Source organism: Ranitomeya imitator, chromosome 6, assembly GCF_032444005.1.
Source record: "Ranitomeya imitator isolate aRanImi1 chromosome 6, aRanImi1.pri, whole genome shotgun sequence".
Lineage (NCBI taxonomy): Eukaryota > Metazoa > Chordata > Amphibia > Anura > Dendrobatidae > Ranitomeya > Ranitomeya imitator.
Window position 1 is genome coordinate 307,349,665 of NC_091287.1, and position 19,241 is coordinate 307,368,905.

The 19,241-nt window shown below is 45.0% G+C and overlaps 1 protein-coding gene across 2 annotated transcripts in view; it reads right to left on the reverse strand.

The window, feature by feature from the left end:
- Positions 1 to 19,241, reverse strand: part of PRP4K (pre-mRNA processing factor kinase PRP4K) — a 117,047-nt gene that overhangs the window by 61,372 nt on the left and 36,434 nt on the right. For both annotated transcript variants that reach the window (XR_011314051.1, XM_069730721.1), the window contains exons 3-6: positions 17,569 to 17,742; positions 15,301 to 15,459; positions 12,525 to 12,606; positions 4,200 to 4,401 (exon numbers count right to left, since the gene is read on the reverse strand). Coding sequence is in view for 1 of the 2 variants with exons in the window: in XM_069730721.1 (XP_069586822.1) it covers positions 4,200 to 4,401; positions 12,525 to 12,606; positions 15,301 to 15,459; positions 17,569 to 17,742 (617 nt within the window). In the remaining variant the exon portion in view is untranslated. The remainder of the gene's footprint in view (positions 1 to 4,199; positions 4,402 to 12,524; positions 12,607 to 15,300; positions 15,460 to 17,568; positions 17,743 to 19,241) is intronic.

Here is a 19,241-nt window from a genome sequence, read left to right on the forward strand (position 1 = left end):
TTTGCATAGTGTCAGCCTCCTAGTGGCAGCAGCATACACCCATGGTTCCTGTGTCCCCCAATGAGAGGCGATAAAGAAATACTGTTCAAACAAAAAAAACAATGCGTGTGCATGAGATTTCTGAAGTCTCATAGGCTTTGCTGGTATTGTAAAAAGCAGCTGAAAATTAGCAGAAAAAAAGCAGCAAAAACGCCCTGTGTGAACTTACCCTTAGAAACTGACTCCATGAGGATGGTCTGAGTGCCCAACGTCCACAGATGGAGGTTGTGCTCACAGCCCAAACACCGTGCAGGACGCTTGGCATTTGCCACAGAACATCAGGATTGGCAAATTCGCCACTGGCACCCTCTGCTCTTTACAGATGAAAACAGGTTCACATTGTGACAGATATGACATAGTCTGGAGACCCTATGGAGAGCGATCTGCTGTCTGCAACGTCGTTCAGCATGACCGGTTTGGCAGTGGGTCAGTAATGGTGTGGGGTGGCATTTCTTTGGAGGGAAGAAAAAAAAAAAGGGTGTAGTTCCAGCTCCTTAAAAATTCCTTTTATTTATATCAAATATTAAAAAGCATAGTGTGCATGGTGTACATGCTCCCTGGAATCAATGCCGACCACCAACAGAGGCACAGTGGCAACGCGTTTCGATCTCAACGATCTTTGTCAAAGCCATACCATGATCTACATGATGCTCCCTATATAGGGGAAAACATCCAATAGGGATCACAGTCGTTTGTCACATGACAATGATTGCAAGGTCCTAGGCATTATGGCAAACAACTTACCGTATATACTCGAGTATAAGCCGAGATTTTCAGCCCAAATTTTTGGGCTGAAAGTGCCCCTCTCGGCTTATACTCGAGTCACGGTGGGCGGCAGGGTCGGCGGGTGAGGGGGAGAGGTCTGAGGCATACTTACCTAGTCCCGGCGCTCCTGACGCTGCCCCTGCCTGTCACACGGTCTCCGGGTGCCGCAGCTCTTCCCCTGTTCAGCGGTCACGTGGGACCGCTCATTAGAGAAATGAATATGGACTCCACTCCCATAGGGGTGGAGCCACATATTCATTCCTCTGAGCGGTGCCAGTGACCGCTGACAGGAAGAGCTGCGGCACCCGAAGACAGTGTGACAGGCAGGGGCTGCGTCAGGAGCGGCGGGACTAGGTGAGTATTTCATATTCACCTGTCCACGTTCCACACGCCGGGCGCCGCTCAGTCTTCGCGTCCTCTTGCACCGACTGTGCAGGTCAGAGGGCGCGATGACGCATATAGTGTGCGCGCCGCCCTCTGCCTGATCAGTCAGTGCAGAGAGACGCCGGGAAGGGACGCTGAGGAGCCGCAAGCAAGAGAGGTGAGTATGGCATTTTTTTTTTATTATTATTGCAGCAGCAGCAATGGCACAGCTTTATACGGAGCATCTATGGGGCAAAAATGAACGGTGCAGAGCACTATATGGCACAGCTATGGGGCATTAATGAACGGTGCAGAGCACTACATGGCACAGCTATGGGGCAAGAATGAACGGTGCAGAGCATTATATGGCCCACCTATGGGGCAAGAATGAACGGGTGCAGAGCACTATATGGCACAGCTATGGGGCAAGAATGAACGGTGCAGAGAACTATATGGCACAGCTATGGGCAAGAATGAACGGTGCAGAGCACTATATGGCACAGTTATAGGGCAAGAATGAACGGTGCAGAGCACTATATGGCACAGCTATGGGGCAAGAATGAATGGTGCAGAGCACTATATGGCACAGCTATGGGGCAAGAATGAACGGCGCAGAGCACTATATGGCACAGTTATAGGGCAAGAATGAACGGTGCAGAGCACTATATGGCACAGCTATGGGGCAATAATGAACGGTGCAGAGCACTATATGGCACAGCTATGGGGCAATAATGAACTGTGCAGAGCACTATATGGCACACCTTTCTATGGTACAGCTATGGGGCAATAATGAACAGTGCAGAGCACTATATGGCACAGCTATGGGGCAATAATGAATGGTGCAGAGCACTATATGGCACAGCTATGGGGCAAGAATGAACGGTGCAGAGCACTATATGGCACAGCTATGGGGCAATAATGAACGGTGCAGAGAACTATATGGCACAGCTATGGGGCAATAATGAACGGTGCAGAGCACTATATGGCACAGCTATGGGGCAATAATGAACGGTGCAGAGCACTATATGGCACAGCTATGGGGCAATAATGAACGGTGCAGAGCACTATATGGCACAGCTATGGGGCAATAATGAACGGTGCAGAGCACTATATGGCACAGCTATGGGGCAATAATGAACGGTGCAGAGCACTATATGGCACAGCTATGGGGCAATACTGAACGGTGCAGAGCACTATATGGCACAGCTATGGGGCAATAATGAACGGTGCAGAGCACTATATGGCACAGCTTTGGGGCAATACTGAACGGTGCAGAGCACTATATGGCACAGCTATGGGGCAATAATGAACGGTGCAGAGCACTATATGGCACACCTTTCTATGGTACATCTATGGGGCAATAATGAACGGTGCAGAGCACTATATGGCACAGCTATGGGGCCATAATGAACGGTTTGGAGCATCTATTTTTATTTTTGAAATTAACCGGTAGCTGCTGCATTTTCCACCCTAGGCTTATACTCGAGTCAATAAGTTTTCCCAGTTTTTTGTGGCAAAATTAGGGGGGTTGGCTTATACTCGAGTATATACTCGAGTAGATACCCTGCTGGGTATCTGGTCTCCAAATGATATATCCAAAACGCTTCTCGTGTAAGGAGACACCGTCTGATGTCTCCCCTACGAGACGGCACGTCTCCTTCAGACGGTGTCTCCTTACACGAGAAGCGTTTTGGATATATCATTTCGATACCAGATATCCAGCAGGAATGAATAAACGCAATGAATTAATGCTGCACTACTGTTAACTATGTTTTGTATTTTAATCTTAATATTTGATTTGTTTTTATCTTTAATTTAAGTTGTTTGCTATAATGCCTAGGACCTTGCAATCATTGTCATGTGACAAACGACTGTGATCCCTATTGGATGTTTTCCCCTATATAGGGAGCAGCATGTAGATCATGGTATGGCTTTGACAAAGATCATTGAGATCGAAACTCGTTGCCACTGTGCCTCTGTTGGTGGTCGGCATTGATTCCAGGGAGCATGTAAACCATGCACACTATGCTTTTTAATATTTGATATAAATAAAAGGAATTTTTAAGGAGCTGGAACTACACCCTTTTTTTTCTTTTCTTTCTGACTTCAACGCTTGCCTGCAGCGGAGTTCCGGGCACCTGCGGTGGATACTGGTGAGCTGGCTTGCTTTTATTTTTCTTTATTTCTTTGGAGGGCCACACAGCCCTCCATGTGCTCGCCAGAGGTAGCCTGACTGCCATTAGGTACCGAGATGAGATCCTCAGACCCATTGTGAGAACATATGCTGGTGCGGTTGGCCCTGGGTCCTCCTAATGCAGGCCAATGCCAGACCTCATGTGGCTGGAGTGTGTCAGCAGTTCCTGCAAGATGAAGGCATTGAAGCTATGGACTGGCCTGCCCGTTCCCCAGACCTGAATCTGATTGAACACATCTGGGACATCATGTCTCGCATGATCCACCAACGCCACGTTGCACCACAGACTGTCCAGGAGTTGGCAGATGCTTTAGTCCAGGTCTGGAAGGAGATCCCTCAGGAGACCATCCGCCGCCTCATCAGGAGCATGCCCAGGTGTTGTAGGGAGGTCATACAGGCACGTGGAGGCCACACACACACTACTGAGCATCATTTCCTTGTTTTGAGGCATTTCTACTGAAGTTGGACCTCATTGCCGAGATCAGAATCTGAGCATGCGCCTCCCCCGGCGGCCATTTTGCCTGAGACCACCGCAACGGAGCTGCGGGGGCTTCCGGGCTTTGAAGAAATGTCGCCGGAGCCACCCTTACACCCCAGAGCCCCACCACCGCCGCACCAGCCTGGGACGGGAGGCTGCATCGGGACCGCCGTCACAGGATTTGTAAGTATATTCCTACCATAAAATGCACCCCGATTTCCCAGCAAAAATTCTTTGGTAAGAGAAAAACAAAATGCTCTAGTGATTGCTTTACAAATGATTGCGATCATTTCCGATAAAGATCTATGCATCTGGAAAATGACATATCTGTATGATTTATGGCAGTTGAATAACACTTACCATTATTCTGCTCAGTCATTAGGTTGTGTTTGGCCTTTACAGAAGCCTCAAAAGTATCCACATTCTCTCTTTCATATTCTTTAACGTCTGCGGCAACCCGCTCCAGAATATCATCCGGGGAAGGAGAGCGGCTTCGCGCACTGCTCTGGGGACTGCTAGGCTCAGAGTTAACAGACATATTGCTGTCATCCTTTAGGTATTTCTACAGACAAACAAAAGACACTAGCTATCAAAACGGTACCATCAAATCCAGAAATAGTTGTATTAACCACACAAAGCCTTCAAAAATCTAAAAGGATCCTGTAATCTCCAGAAATGCTATTTACCTGCAGAAATAGTGGTAATCTGCAGGAAAATAGCAATTGAACATGTCTAGCAGGCTTACTGGAGATGTTGACACACGATTAAAAATGATAATTAACCTGACGATTTCCAGTATATCTGCAGGCACATAGCGTTTTTAGAGGTGACTGGTTCCCTTTAAAAACTAGCCACTTACATAGTAAATGTTTTTTTTTACTCAAATATTTTAATTTAACACCTCATTGTATTTCTATTTTTATTTAACTCCTTAAACATTGATATTTGCCAGGCAATGGCTCTCGTGCAGTCCGCCTGGGATTGAACAGATAGAGACTTGAATAATATCATTCTAATGGAGAAAAAGATACATATTAAGGGAGGTGCTGTTAAGAAATTTGGGGAACAATTGGGAAAATGGATCAAATGTACCCTGGTTGTTTCAGAGGCTCTTGCTGGAGATGTGATATTTAACACTGTTATGTTAGAGTAGGCTATAGAAGGGCACAGGAATTTTATAATTTGAAGAATGAATGCGTTAGTGAATATTGAAGAAACAAACACATAGGAAAAGAAGACATACCAAACAAGGGGAAGGGGGGATGTTTTGGGGGAAGAACCTATTTTTTGAGAGTTTTCTTAATTAGTTTATAATAAAATTATAAGATTATACCATGATACAATACAGGTATGCTTAGAATGATGTCATGAAAACGGATGGATTTACAGTGATTTGTAAAACAAGAATGTAATATGTATTGTTGGGAAATCGTGTTTGTCACAATAAAAATTGTTTTGACAAAAAAAAAAAGTTTGATATTTGGAGGCTTTTTTTGCGCTTTTCTACTTTTTTTTTATTGCTATGTTGACAGTCGCAGAGGAGCTTGTTTTTTGCTGGACGTGTTGAAGTTTTCAATGGTACCAAGCATTTTATCACAAAAAGCAAAAAAAGTCTGATTTCCCATTTATTTCTCTCTTCTCTGATATGATCTAGCATACCAGAGGAGAGAGAAATGGGGTCCCCCGAGCCCCCCTCCTGGTACCTCCGGTGTCCCCAGACCCTCCGGCTCTGTCCCCGGAGTCTTCTCCCGGTAAGAAAATGGCGGGTGCATGCGTAGTGCACCTGCCGAGATCTGCAGGACGGCACCTGGCAACAATAGAGGGATTTTTGGTACTCACAGTAAAATCTCTTTCTTGGAGCCTTCATTGGGGGACACAGGTAAGCATGGTGTATGCTGCTGTCGCTAGGAGGCTGACACGATGCAGAAAAAGGAAAATAGCTCCTCTTCTGCAGTATACACCCACCAACAGGCACAAAGTACCTCAGTAGTGTTAAAGCAGTAGGAGAAGCAACCAAAAACTCAACATATGTAATGTACCAACCCAACAACAAAAGCGCACAGGCTCAATGATGATACAAACAATTAGGGAGGGTACTGTGTCCCCTAATTAAGACTTCAAGAAAGAGATTTTACGGTGAGTACCAAAAATCCCTCTTTATCGCTTCATTGGGGGATACGAGTAACCATGGGACGTCCCAAAGCAGCCCCTACGGTGGGGAACAGAAAAAATGCAAGGAAAAAACGGACTCAGGTCGGCCGTTGCGTAACCGCCGCCTGTAGCACCTTCCTTCCCAGGCCTGCATCAGACGAGGCATGGGTATGAACCCTGTAAAAACGACCAGTCATGGCTTTACAATCTGGAAAGCCAAGGTCTGGTGACAAACAGCCCAGGAGGCTCCACCACCAAGAGGAGTGAGCCTTCACCCCCGGAGGAGGCTGTTCGTCCGGAACGTGGTATGCCTCCAATATTGCCGAACAAATCCAACGGCAATAGTGAACTTAGAAGCTGAGAGCCCGTTACGACAACTTTCAGAGCTGACAAACAGGGCATCAGATTAACGCAGTCCTTGAAACGTAGACTCAGATAGCTCTGACGGGATCCAGCTTGTAAAAGGACCGGAGAGAAACACAGAGAAGGAAGGACAATGTCTTCATTAATGCGAAATGAAAGACCACCTTATGTAGGACGTAAGGAACAGGCCTGAAAACTACAGTATCTTGTCCTGATGTAGAATCAGGAACGGGGAATGGCAGGACAATGCCGCTAACTCGGAAACTCTCCTGATGGACGTAATGCAAATAAGAAGACAACTTTCCATGACAGGAGAGAAAACGTGATGTCTTGAATGGGCTCAGCAGGAGTGCGCCAAAGACAAGGTTAAAATCCCATGGATCTATAGGAAGACAAAAAGGAGGTGCCAGGTGGGTGACTTCTTGAAGAAAGGTCTTTACCTGGGAAAGAGAAGCCAGATTTCATTGGAAAAGAATTGACAGAGCGATAGACCAGAGTCAAGACCCGCTTGTAGAAAACCAAGAATAGAAGGAAGAGAAAAAGGACATAGGGACCAAACCCTTGTCCTCACTCCACCAGAAAAAGGCCTTTCAGTATCTGTAGTAGATACACAAGGATGCTGGTTTTATGGCCCTAATCTTGGTCTGAATAACCTGATGTGAAAAAACCAGCCTCCCCCTCAGGACTTCGGACTCAACGACCATACTGTTAAACTCAGACTGTGAACTCTGGTGAAAGAGGGGGCCTTGAGAGAGAAGATCTGGACGGCCTGGAAGCTGGTGTTCACCAGGCCCTTCTTGGCCAGTCCGGAGCTATCAGGATTACAGGGATCCATTCTGCCTTTATCCTTTTCATGACTCCCGGATCAAGGGGAGAGGCGGAAAAAGATAAGGTAGTTGGAATTGTGACCACAATATTACTAGAGCATCACAACGGGTGGCTAGCGGATCCCAGGACCTGGCTACAAACTAAGGAACCACGTGGTTCGTCCAAGATGCCATCAGGTCGACGTCCAGGGAGCCCCATTTCTGCATATCTGGATTAAGACGGTGGGGCTGAGCGACCACTCGCTCAGCTACCCGATTTTCTACCCCCGGAATGTGCACGGCTGATATGGCAGAAAAGTGACGTTCTACCCATCGCAGAATCTTTGTTACCTTTATCATAACCTGTTTGCTGAAAGTTCCGCCTTGACTGTTTATGTAAGCCACGGCCGTGGCATTGTCCGACCGCATGTGGATCGGCTTGCTCGCGAAGAGGGTCTGCCAGTGGTGAAGAGCAAAGAAAATTGCCCTGATCTCCAGGAGATTGATGAGCGAGTATACTCGTTGCTCGGGTGACCTCCGAGTATTTGTTAGTGTTCGGAGATTTAGTTTTCATCGCCCACAGCTAAATGATTTACAGCTACTAGCCAGCCTGAGTACATGTGGGGGTCAAACACAATTTGATGTGTTTAAAAAAAATGATCCTGTCAAGAGATTATCTTATAAACTAGATGGCAGCCCGATTCTAAAGAATCGGGAGTCTAGAATCCATATATACTTGAAATTCGGCAGGAGCTTGAAGAGCAACGTGGTAGAAACTTGCTGTGAGGTAAAAATTCAAAAATCACACCAAAATGGCGGGCGGAGTGTGTCACAGTACGGCACGTTTCTGATTGGTCGCTCGCAGCAGGCGGCAACCAATCAGACACTGGACACTGTTGACGTCACTTATCTCCGGACATTAGCTCCGGACATTAGCTCCGGACATTAGCTCCGGACATTAGCTCCGGACATTAGCTCCGGACATTAGCTCCGGACAAAGCCACGGAAGTTGGCACAAATTGCAGGAAGTAGTATTCTAGGCAATTAATCTCCGGACATTAGCTCCGGACATTAGCTCCGGACATTAGCTCCGGAAGTTGGCACAAATTGCAGGAAGTAGTATTCTAGGCAATTATATATTAGACTAGATGGCAGCCCGATTCTAAAGAATCGGGAGTCTAGAATCCATATATACTTTATTTATTCAAATGTAAGAATAATACAATTAATAAATAATAGTAAGAAAGAACAAAAATAATAGGCAGTATATGGAGAAAACACCAAACAAAAGTTCAAAATTGGTGTGAAAATGTCACTGAACCACTTCACAACTAAATATATATAGTTTTGGTAAATGGTATTATCATTTTTTTGACGAAATTCGGCAGGAGCTTGAAGAGCAACGTCACTGGGCCCGCCTCCACGCAGTAGAAACTTGCTGTGAGGTAAAAATTCAAAAATCACACCAAAATGGCGGGCGGAGTGTGTCACAGTACGGCACGTTTCTGATTGGTCGCTCGCAGCAGGCGGCAACCAATCAGACACTGGACACTGTTGACGTCACTTATCTCCGGACATTAGCTCCGGACATTAGTTCCGGACAAAGCCACGGAAGTTGGCACAAATTGCAGGAAGTAGTATTCTAGGCAATTATATATTAGATGTGCCCCAGTGTAATGGCTGCGTTTGACCTTGCAGGAACAGGTCGGATATGCCACAGATACTGGCTAGGGGAGGAAGCAAAATACAGGTCCTTCTCAAAAAATTAGCATATAGTGTTAAATTTCATTATTTACCTTAATGTAATGATTACAATTAAACTTTCATATATTATAGATTCATTATCCACCAACTGAAATTTGTCAGGTCTTTTATTGTTTTAATACTGATGATTTTGGCATACAACTCCTGATAACCCAAAAAACCTGTCTCAATAAATTAGCATATCAAGAAAAGGTTCTCTAAACGACCTATTACCCTAATCTTCTGAATCAACTAATTAACTCTAAACACATGCAAAAGATACCTGAGGCTTTTATAAACTCCCTGCCTGGTTCATTACTCAAAACCCCCATCATGGGTAAAGGTACCGTCACGCTAGACGATATCGCTAGCGATCCGTGACGTTGCAGCGTCCTCGCTAGCGATATCGTCCAGTGTGACAGGCAGCAGCGATCAGGCCCCTGCTGTGCTGTCGCTGGTCGGGGAAGAAAGTCCAGAACTTTATTTCGTCGCTGGACTCCCCGCAGACATCGCTGAATCGGTGTGTGTGACACCGATTCAGCGATGTCTTCACTGGTAACCAGGGTAAACATCGGGTAACTAAGCGCAGGGCCGCGCTTAGTAACCCGATGTTTACCCTGGTTACCATCGTAAAATAAACAAACAGTACATACTTACATTCAGCTGTCTGTCCCTTGCTGTCTGGTTCCTGCACTGACTGCTGGCCGCAAAGTGAAAGTGAAAGCACAGCACAGCGGTGAGTCACACAGCGGTGACTCACCGCTGTGGCTGTGGTGTGCTCTGCTTTCACTTTGCGGCCAGCAGTCAGTGCAGCAAACAGACGGCAAGGGACAGACAGCTGAATGTAAGTATGTACTGTTTGTTTTTTTAGGATGGTAACCAGGGTAAACATCGGGTTACTAAGCGCAGCCCTGCGCTTAGTTACCCGATGTTTACCCTGGTTACCGGGGACCTCGGGATCGTTGGTCGCTGGAGAGCTGTCTGTGTGACAGCTCTCCAGCGACCAAACAGCGACGCTGCAGCGATCCGGATCGTTGTCGGTATCACTGCAGCGTCGCTAAGTGTGACGGTACCTTAAGACTAGCGACCTGACAGATGTCAAGAAGGCCATCATTGACACCCTCAAGCAAGAGGGTAAGACCCAGAAAGAAATTTCTCAACAAATAGGCTGTTCCCAGAGTGCTGTATCAAGGCACCTCAATGGTAAGTCTGTTGGAAGGAAACAATGTGGCAGAAAACGCTGTACAACGAGAAGAGGAGACCGGACCCTGAGGAAGATTGTGGAGAAGGACCGATTCCAGACCTTGGGGAACCTGAGGAAGCAGTGGACTGAGTCTGGTGTGGAAACATCCAGAGCCACCGTGCACAGGCGTGTGCAGGAAATGGGCTACAGGTGCCGCATTCCCCAGGTAAAGCCACTTTTGAACCATAAACAGCGGCAGAGGCGCCTGACCTGGGCTACAGAGAAGCAGCACTGGACTGTTGCTAAGTGGTCCCAAGTACTTTTTTCTGATGAAAGCAAATTTTGCATGTCATTCGGAAATCAAGGTGCCAGAGTCTGGAGGAAGACTGGGGAGAAGGAAATGCCAAAATGCCTGAAGTCCAGTGTCAAGTACCCACAGTCAGTGATGGTGTGGGGTGCCATGTCAGCTGCTGGTGTTGGTCCACTGTGTATCATCAAGGGCAGGGTCAATGCAGCTAGCTATCAGGAGATTTTGGAGCACTTCATGCTTCCATCGGCTGAAATGCTTTATGGAGATGAAGATTTCATTTTTCAGCATGACCTGGCACCTGCTCACAGTGCCAAAACCACTGGTAAATGGTTTACTGACCATGGTATTACTGTGCTCAATTGGCCTGCCAACTCTCCTGACCTGAACCCCATAGAGAATCTGTGGGATATTGTGAAGAGAAAGTTGAGAGACGCAAGACCCAACACTCTGGATGAGCTTAAGGCCGCTATTGAAGCATCCTGGGCCTCCATAACATCTCAGCAGTGTCACAGGCTGATTGCCTCCATGCCACGCCGCATTGAAGCAGTCATTTCTGCCAAAGGATTCCCGACCAAGTATTGAGTGCATAACTGAACATTATTATTTGATGGTTTTTTTGTTTGTTATTAAAAAACACTTTTATTTGATTGGATGGGTGAAATATGCTAATTTATTGAGACAGGTTTTTTGGGTTATCAGGAGTTGTATGCCAAAATCATCAGTATTAAAACAATAAAAGACCTGACAAATTTCAGTTGGTGGATAATGAATCTATAATATATGAAAGTTTAATTGTAATCATTACATTATGGTAAATAATGAAATTTAACACTATATGCTAATTTTTTGAGAAGGACCTGTAGTATACAGGCATTACAGCACAGGATCACAGCGACTTCTTTTTCTGAGGTAAAATATTGCTTAAAAACAGGCAGTGAAATGTTTTACTCAAAAAAACAAAACAAAAAAAAAAGCTGTGATCCTATGCTGTAATGACTGTATACTCTTTTGCTTCCTCTGCCCGGGAGATGTGATATGATAAGACCATGTTCCTGCACGGTCAGACACAGCCATTACCACAGTGTGTGGTATTTCCAGAGGAAGAAGTCATATATAGAGTTTGAAACGCGTTGAATAAAACCACCATTCCTCTTCATCAATACGTCTGGATTTCCATTTGTTCAGAAGCACGGACAATATCCACAAAAATCCTTTGTATGGAACAAAGAACAAGGCAGAGAACTCCAAGCAACCTACACCATGAATAGTCAATCAAAACAAGTGAAAATGATAACAGAATCTATTGACAGCCACATGCAATATAGTAAATATTAATATAGATCCAATGTAAGGATAAAAAAGGGTTTAAGTACTTGTGGCATTAAAAAAAAATTCCAAGTGGGTTAAAACAGAAAAAAAGTGCAATTCCACAATAGTTTTTTTTCCTATGTTCCCTTATTTGAATATTTACTAATTCATTCTTTTGTTTGAATTTATATGTCAATAAAATTATTCTGTTTTATTCTGGGTTCTATACTTCCCTTTTCTTTGGTTTATTCACTTATTTTGGAAGTGTACCCAAAAACAGGATTTTTGGTTGCTTACCGTAAAATCTGTTTCTTGGAGCCTCCATTGGGGGACACAGGAACCATGGGTGTATGCTGCTGCCTCCTAGTGGCAGCAGCATACACCCATGGTTCATGTGTCCCCCAATGAGAGGCGATAAAGAAAACACTTTATGGTCTTTGTTTTTTTATGTACTGTAGTAGCATAATATTATAGTATATTGTCTCCCATTAACATCAGCAACAGGATGATGTTCACAGCAGTACAGTCATGGCAGGCACGATTGTGTTTAAGGCGGTGGGTGCGTGGAACGGCGCATTCCAGGGACTGTGTGGATTACATGCTGCTGTCAGACTGACAGCTGTATTTAGGAAGTTCATTTAAGCTTTGCTCCACCCGCTGTTGTTTAGAGCCAGTGTCTGCTGGGCATGATGCGAGCTCAGCTCCTTAGCTTGCATCAAAGAAAGGGATTCATCATATGATGTAACAGTATGCAATATGCCAGGATGGGTTAAGGAAAGCTAAATAGTGTGTGACAGATTTGTATTCCCACTCACACTTACTTCTACAATAGCTAGTCTCTGCTGTCGTCTTTGCTCAATAAGAGCCTCTTCATCTTCTTCTTCAACATCAAAATCTTCAAGGCTACAAAGAAAGTACAGTCCTAATTTAATAGTAAACTTACAGTTGAAATTAAGGAGTTGTGCCAAAAACATATAATTATGAAAAAAATTCTGTCACAGTTGCCACAGTAAATCCGATTCCTCCATCCGGGTTGCATACACTATCTGGTTTTTACTTATCTAGTAGAAAGCTGGACAGGAAAAACAATGATACTTTTACTGCTGAGCATAGCAGAAGAATAAAAAGATATACTGCACATGCTCGGCCACCAAAAACCAGTTATTAGCAATATTACTAATTCTATAGAGCTTCATCCTTATAATAAAACTTAATCCATTTTTTCCTCCCTTTATTCCAAGAGCCATAACTTTTTTTTTTTACTTTTCCATCAAAATAGGGTGGGCCAGTTATATGGATACACCTAAATAAAATGGGAATGGTTGGTGATATCAACTTCCTGTTTGTGGCACATTAGTATATGGGAAACGTTTTCAAGATTGGTGGGGACCATGGTGGCCATTTTGAAGCCAACTTTTTTTTTTTCAATGGGAAGAGAGTCATGTGACACATCAAACTAATTGAGAATTTCACAAGAAAAACAATGGTGTGCTTGGTTTTAACGTACCTTTAATCTTTCATGAGTTTTTTTACAAGTTTATGATTACATAAAATGTGCTCAAAGTGCTGCCCATTGTGTTGGATTGTCAATGCAACCATCTTCTCCCACTGTTGACACACTGATAGCAACACCGCAGAAGAAATGCTAGCACAGGATTCCAGTATCCGTTGTTTCAGATGCCGCACACCTCGTATCTTCACAGCATAGTAAATTGCCTTCAGATGACCCCAAAGATAAAAGTCTGAGGGGATCAGATCGGGAGACCTTCCTGGCCATTCAACTGGTCCACAACGACCAATCCACTTTCCAGGAAACTGTAGGAATGCTCGGACCTGACACTTAAGATGGTGCACCACCACATTATGGGTACCATGTGACCGCTGAACACAGGAAGAGCTGCAGGCGCCAGAGACCATCTGAGAAACAGAGACCACGCCAGGATGGGGCGAGTCTGACGGGGTAGAGTGAGCCATGCGATATTCACCTGTCCCCGTTGCGCCGCTCCGCCTTCCGCGTCCTCTGGCTGTGACGTTCAGGTCAGAGGGCGCGATGACGTGTTTAGTGCGCCCTCTGCCTGGTCACTGCAAAGACCCAGAAGACAGTGGTGGGCGGCGGTGGAATGGGGACAGGTTAATATCGCAAGTGCCGGGGGCCTGAGACAGCGGCGACTCCGGCACCTGGTCCCCATAGCGCGCCGGAGTCTCTGCCTGCTCAGGGCACCGGTACCTCTCCCCCAGCAACAAGAGGGGAGTATGTCATCTTTTTTTTTTTTTTTTATCGCAGCAGCATATGAGGTTTATTATTCTATGGAGCATCTTATGGGGCCATCAACCTTTATGGAGCAGCATATGGGGCATATTTTTCTATGGCGCACATTATGGGGCCATCATTATCTTTTTATGCAGCATTATTTGGGGAATATTTTAATATGGAGCATCTTATGGGGCCATTATTAACTTTGTGCAGCATTATATGGGGCATATTATTTGTATGGAGCATCTTATGGGGCCCATCATGAACTTTATGGAGCATTATATGGGGCGTATTTTGTATGGAGCATCTATCAACCACATTCGGAGCCTTCAGATGGAACCTGAAAACCCACCTCTTCAGCAAAGCCTACAGCCTGGACTGACCCGCTGCCTCCTCACCACTACCTACTGTATCCTTCCCCTCCATCCTGTAGAACAGTGTTCCCCAACTCCGGTCCTCAAGAGCGACCAACAGGTCATGTTTTCAGGATTTCCTTAGTGTTGCACAGGTGATGTAAGCCCACAAGGGCAGGGTCCTCACCCCTCTGTATCAGTCAGTAATTGTTAGTTTGCTAACTGTAAGTGATATCTGAAATTTGTATGTAACCCCTTATGTACAGCACCATGGAATCAATGGTGCTATATAAATAATAATAAAAATGGGGCCCATAATGAACTGTATCCGCTTTATTTGGGGCTCCCGATTCAATATGGGCATTTGAAAACATTTAATCTACTGATGTCTCAATTAATTTTACTTTTATAGGTATCTATTTTTATTTTTGAAATTTACCAGTAGCTGCTGCATTTCCCACCCTAGGCTTATACTCGAGTCAATAAGTTTTACCAGTTTTTAGTGGCAAAATTAGGAGGGTCGGCTTATACTTGGGTCGGCTTATACTCGAGTATATACAGTACTTGCACTCTTAAAAGTAATTAACTGGCATGTATCATGGGTGGGTGAACACAGCAACATGCGGCTTAATTAATTCTGATTTTCTGAATTATGCATTAGGCCTTTACATTGCTTGTTTCAATATTGCAACTTGGCCATTTAGTTCTGGGGATAAATGTTAACAGGTGATAGCTCAACCACCCTAAACATCACCAATAATGAAACCACGTATCCAAAATCCCCATTTTATTTAAATGGAATCTGAGCACACCTATTGCTGTTTCATTGAAAGTCAATCGGACTAAGAGTTAACGGACTACAGTCTCAACTAATACCACAAAGTTTCAATCTGGAAACATGCCCTGCAATTGAATATCAATGGTTAATACTATCAGACTGAAGAATTTTTGAGATCATTAATGAAATAGTTCAAAAATGTCATGTCATACTTTTCATCTGAAGATTCCTGTTCCACCTTCATTCCTTCAGAAAGGCTTCCTTTGAATTTATCTTCTTTATCTTTGCTTCTGCTTCTCCTTCGGCGGCTTCGTCCTCCTCGGGAATGTGATCTCCTCCTAAGACGTGATCTACTTCTTCGGTTTCTATCTCTGTGCACAGAAAAACAATAGGTGATATGCATTATACTCAGAAAGATTTTTTGGTAAGAACAGGTAGCATTCCCGTTTATGTGAGATTTAATGGAAACATTATGGAAATGTATTGGCACACAGGTGCATTTATATAACTAACATTTGATGGAACATTTCACACTGTCACACCTAACCAAATGCCCAAAATTGGAGTAAGACTCGTCACATTTATCTCATTTGCTCCTAGACTCTAGGTTGTACATAATTGCAGGGTTATATGATGTATATTTTTATTACAACATACATGTTTATAAATGACTAGATGGTAGCCCGATTCTAACGCATTGGGTATTCTAGAATATGTATGCGTAGTACATTGCGCAGCCCGCGCAGTACATTGCGCAGCCCGCGCAGTACATTGCGCAGCCCGCGCAGTACATTGCGCAGCCCGCGCAGTACATTGCGCAGCCCGCGCAGTACATTGCGCAGCCCGCGCAGTACATTGCGCAGCCCGGGCAGTACATTGCGCAGCCCGCGCAGTACATTGCGCAGCCCGCGCAGTACATTGCGCAGCCCGCGCAGTACATTGCGCAGCCCGCGCAGTACATTGCGCAGCCCGCGCAGTATATTGCGCAGCCCGCGTTGTATATTGCGCAGCCCACGTTGTATATTGCCCAGCCCACGTTGTATATTGCCCAGCCCACGTAGTATATTGCCAAGCCCACGTAATATATTGCACAGCCCACGCAGTCTATAGCAATGTGGGCACCATAGCCCTGTTAAAAAAAAGAATTAAAATAAAAAATACTGATATACTCACCCTCCGTTGGCCCACGGATCGAAGCGGTTACCGGCGCTCGTCGCGCATTCCCGTCTTAAGAGTGCATTGCGGTCTCGCGAGATGATGACGTAGCGGTCTCATGAGACCGCTACGTCATCATCTCGCGAGATCGCAGCATGGACCGGTTACCGGAGCATCGCGGGCGGGAAAGGCCTGTTGTGGATCCGAGGGGCCGACGGGCGGTGAGTATATAACGATTTTTTATTTTTTTTATTATTTTTAACATTAGATCTCTTTACTATTCATGCTGCATAGGCAGCATGAATAGTAAAAAGTTGGTCACACAGGATTAATATCAGCGTTAACCGAGTGCGTTACACCGCGGTCAACGCTGCCATTAACCCTGTGTGACCGCTAACCAGAGTATGCGGGCGCCGGGCACTGACTGCGGGGAGGAAGGAGCGGCCATTTTCTTCCGGACTATGCCCGTCGCTGATTGGTCGTGGCTGTTTTGCCGCGACCAATCAGCGGCTTGGATTTCCATGACAGACGGAGGCTGCGACCAATGAATATCTGTGACAGACAGAAAGACAGACAGACAGACGGAAGTGACCCTTAGACAATTATATAGTAGATATTGAAATAAATTATCAATAGTAGTCTAAAAAGACACATTCAAGTAGTGATATAGCAAAACGTGATCATATAAAACTTAGCTTTTATTGATACAAATAAAACTAAAGTGCAACACTGCAAAGTAAAACCTAATCATAAGTAAATAAGGTAAAGAATGTCACTAGCACTGACCAACATATATGACTGTGGATCCTGGCAGTATGAAACTAGCGACAAAATGTAAAAATATGATCATAATAGACCTTTGAGCTAATATCAGATAGTCATGTATCATATGCTTGTTGCTGGTAATAAACAGCAACCACAGATATTGACATATACATTGACCTAAAGGTCCTAAATATCCCCATTCACTTTGTGAGACTGAACATCACATGGACAAAAAGGAACACTCTCTCTTGGTTAGATGTACAGGACTGCCACGGCTAAACCATCAAGTGAGGACTGGTGATGCAAGAGATCATAATGTGCGCTGCTCCAGACGCGTTTCCTTTATAAAATTCTTCAGGGGACTTTTAATCCACAAAGGTGGGGGCAAATCCCACCACAATGGCACCAAGAGACCGCTGGTCTTGTATGCTACGACCACTGAGTGGTGCAGTGCAGCATCACACTGTGACCGCATTTTGCTATATCACTAATTACCTTTAGTGGTTTACAATTCCCTTACCCATTGCTATTTACTTGAAAACACATTCAAGCTCTTATACCTTCTGTGAAGAGATCTGCTTCTTCTTCTGGGTGATCTACTTCTTCTGAGGGGTGAACGTGAACGCCTTCGTCCAGGAGACCTACTTGAACGTCTTCTAGAAGGGGACCATCGTGAGGGGCTAGCTTCCTTTGCTCTATCATGTCTTGTAAGACCTTCTTCTCTTCCTCTTGCTCTGAACAAATATATTGGTTTATTATACATATGATAAAAACTACCATGTGTATGAAACATTTAGTTTAAAGACGGATACAATCCAAAATGTAAAACAGCCACATAGTACAAATCTGAAGTTAGTGATTACCCAATTGGCTCTTTTGCTTTAAATTGGAGTTGGATCTGAACCAGTAAGATCCTTTGTAATATTGAATCCATCCGCAAAACATGCATGCTCAGTATGCCTTAAAGGGAACCTGTCACCCCCAAAATCGAAGGTGAGCTTATATACAACATTCTGTAATGCTGTAGATAAGCCCTCGATGTATCCTGAAAGATGAGAAAAAGAGGTTAGATTATACTCACCCAGGGGCGGTCCGATCCGATAGGTGTCGCGGTCCGGTCCAGGGCCTCCCATATTCCTATGATGACATCCTCTTGTTTTCACGCTTCGGCTCCGGCGCAGGCGTACTTTGTTTGCCCTGTTGAGGGCAGAGCAAAGTACTGCAGCGTGCAGGCGCCAGGAAAGGTCAGAGAGGCCCAGCACCTACGCACTGCAGTACTTTGCTCTGCCCTCAACAGGGCAGACAAAGTACGCCTGCACCGGAGCCGCAGCGTGAAGACCAGAAGAGGACGTCATCTGATGAAGATGGGAGGCCCCGGACCGGAGCGCGACGCCCATTGGATTGGACCACCCAGGTGAGTATAATCTAACCTCTTTTTCTCATCTTTCAGGATACATCGGGGGCTTATCTACAGCATTACAGAATGCTGTAGATAAGCCCCTGATGCCGGTGGGCTTAGCTCATCTTCGATTTTAGGGGTGACAGGTTCCCTTTAAAGGGAACGTGTCATGTTCCTAAATGAATGCCATTACCCTGTAGATATGGGGTTAATATGCAGATTAATAGCGTTCTAAAGCTGCCCCAGCTATCGCTTTGAAAGCATGCCTACGGGGAGGAAATTAACTATTTCTCCCAGCAGCTTTCAGTCACAGAGGCGTGTTGACGCAACTTCAGTCACCGCTCAGTACATAGGGTTTGCTTACAGCCACGGCTAACTTATACACTGAAAGACAGCCACCCCTCCACTCATGCGCTACAAAAAAGGCTGTGAGTCAATATTTCTGGGGGTTCTTACAGCTGCCACTCACGGTTTATTGAGTAGTGGCTGAAGGATGTGCCTCTATAATTCCAGTAGCTGTATTGCTGCGGCCAATCAGTTGTAGAACTCTATTAACATGCAGATCAACTACATATCTGCAGGTTAATAGCATTTGGGGACATAAAAGGTTGCTTTTAATTGTGGTTGCCACAAACATTTTTCAAATATCTATAGGATTGGTGATGAATGCATGATGATTAAGGGTCCAACTACTGAGACCCCCCAGCGATCATGAGAATGGGTGTCCCAAAGATCTCCATGTGAAATGAGGGATAGTGTGCATATGTGATCACTGCAATATTTTTGGATTTTGTGTCGTACATCAGTGTGAATTTTTTAGGAACACTAGAAATT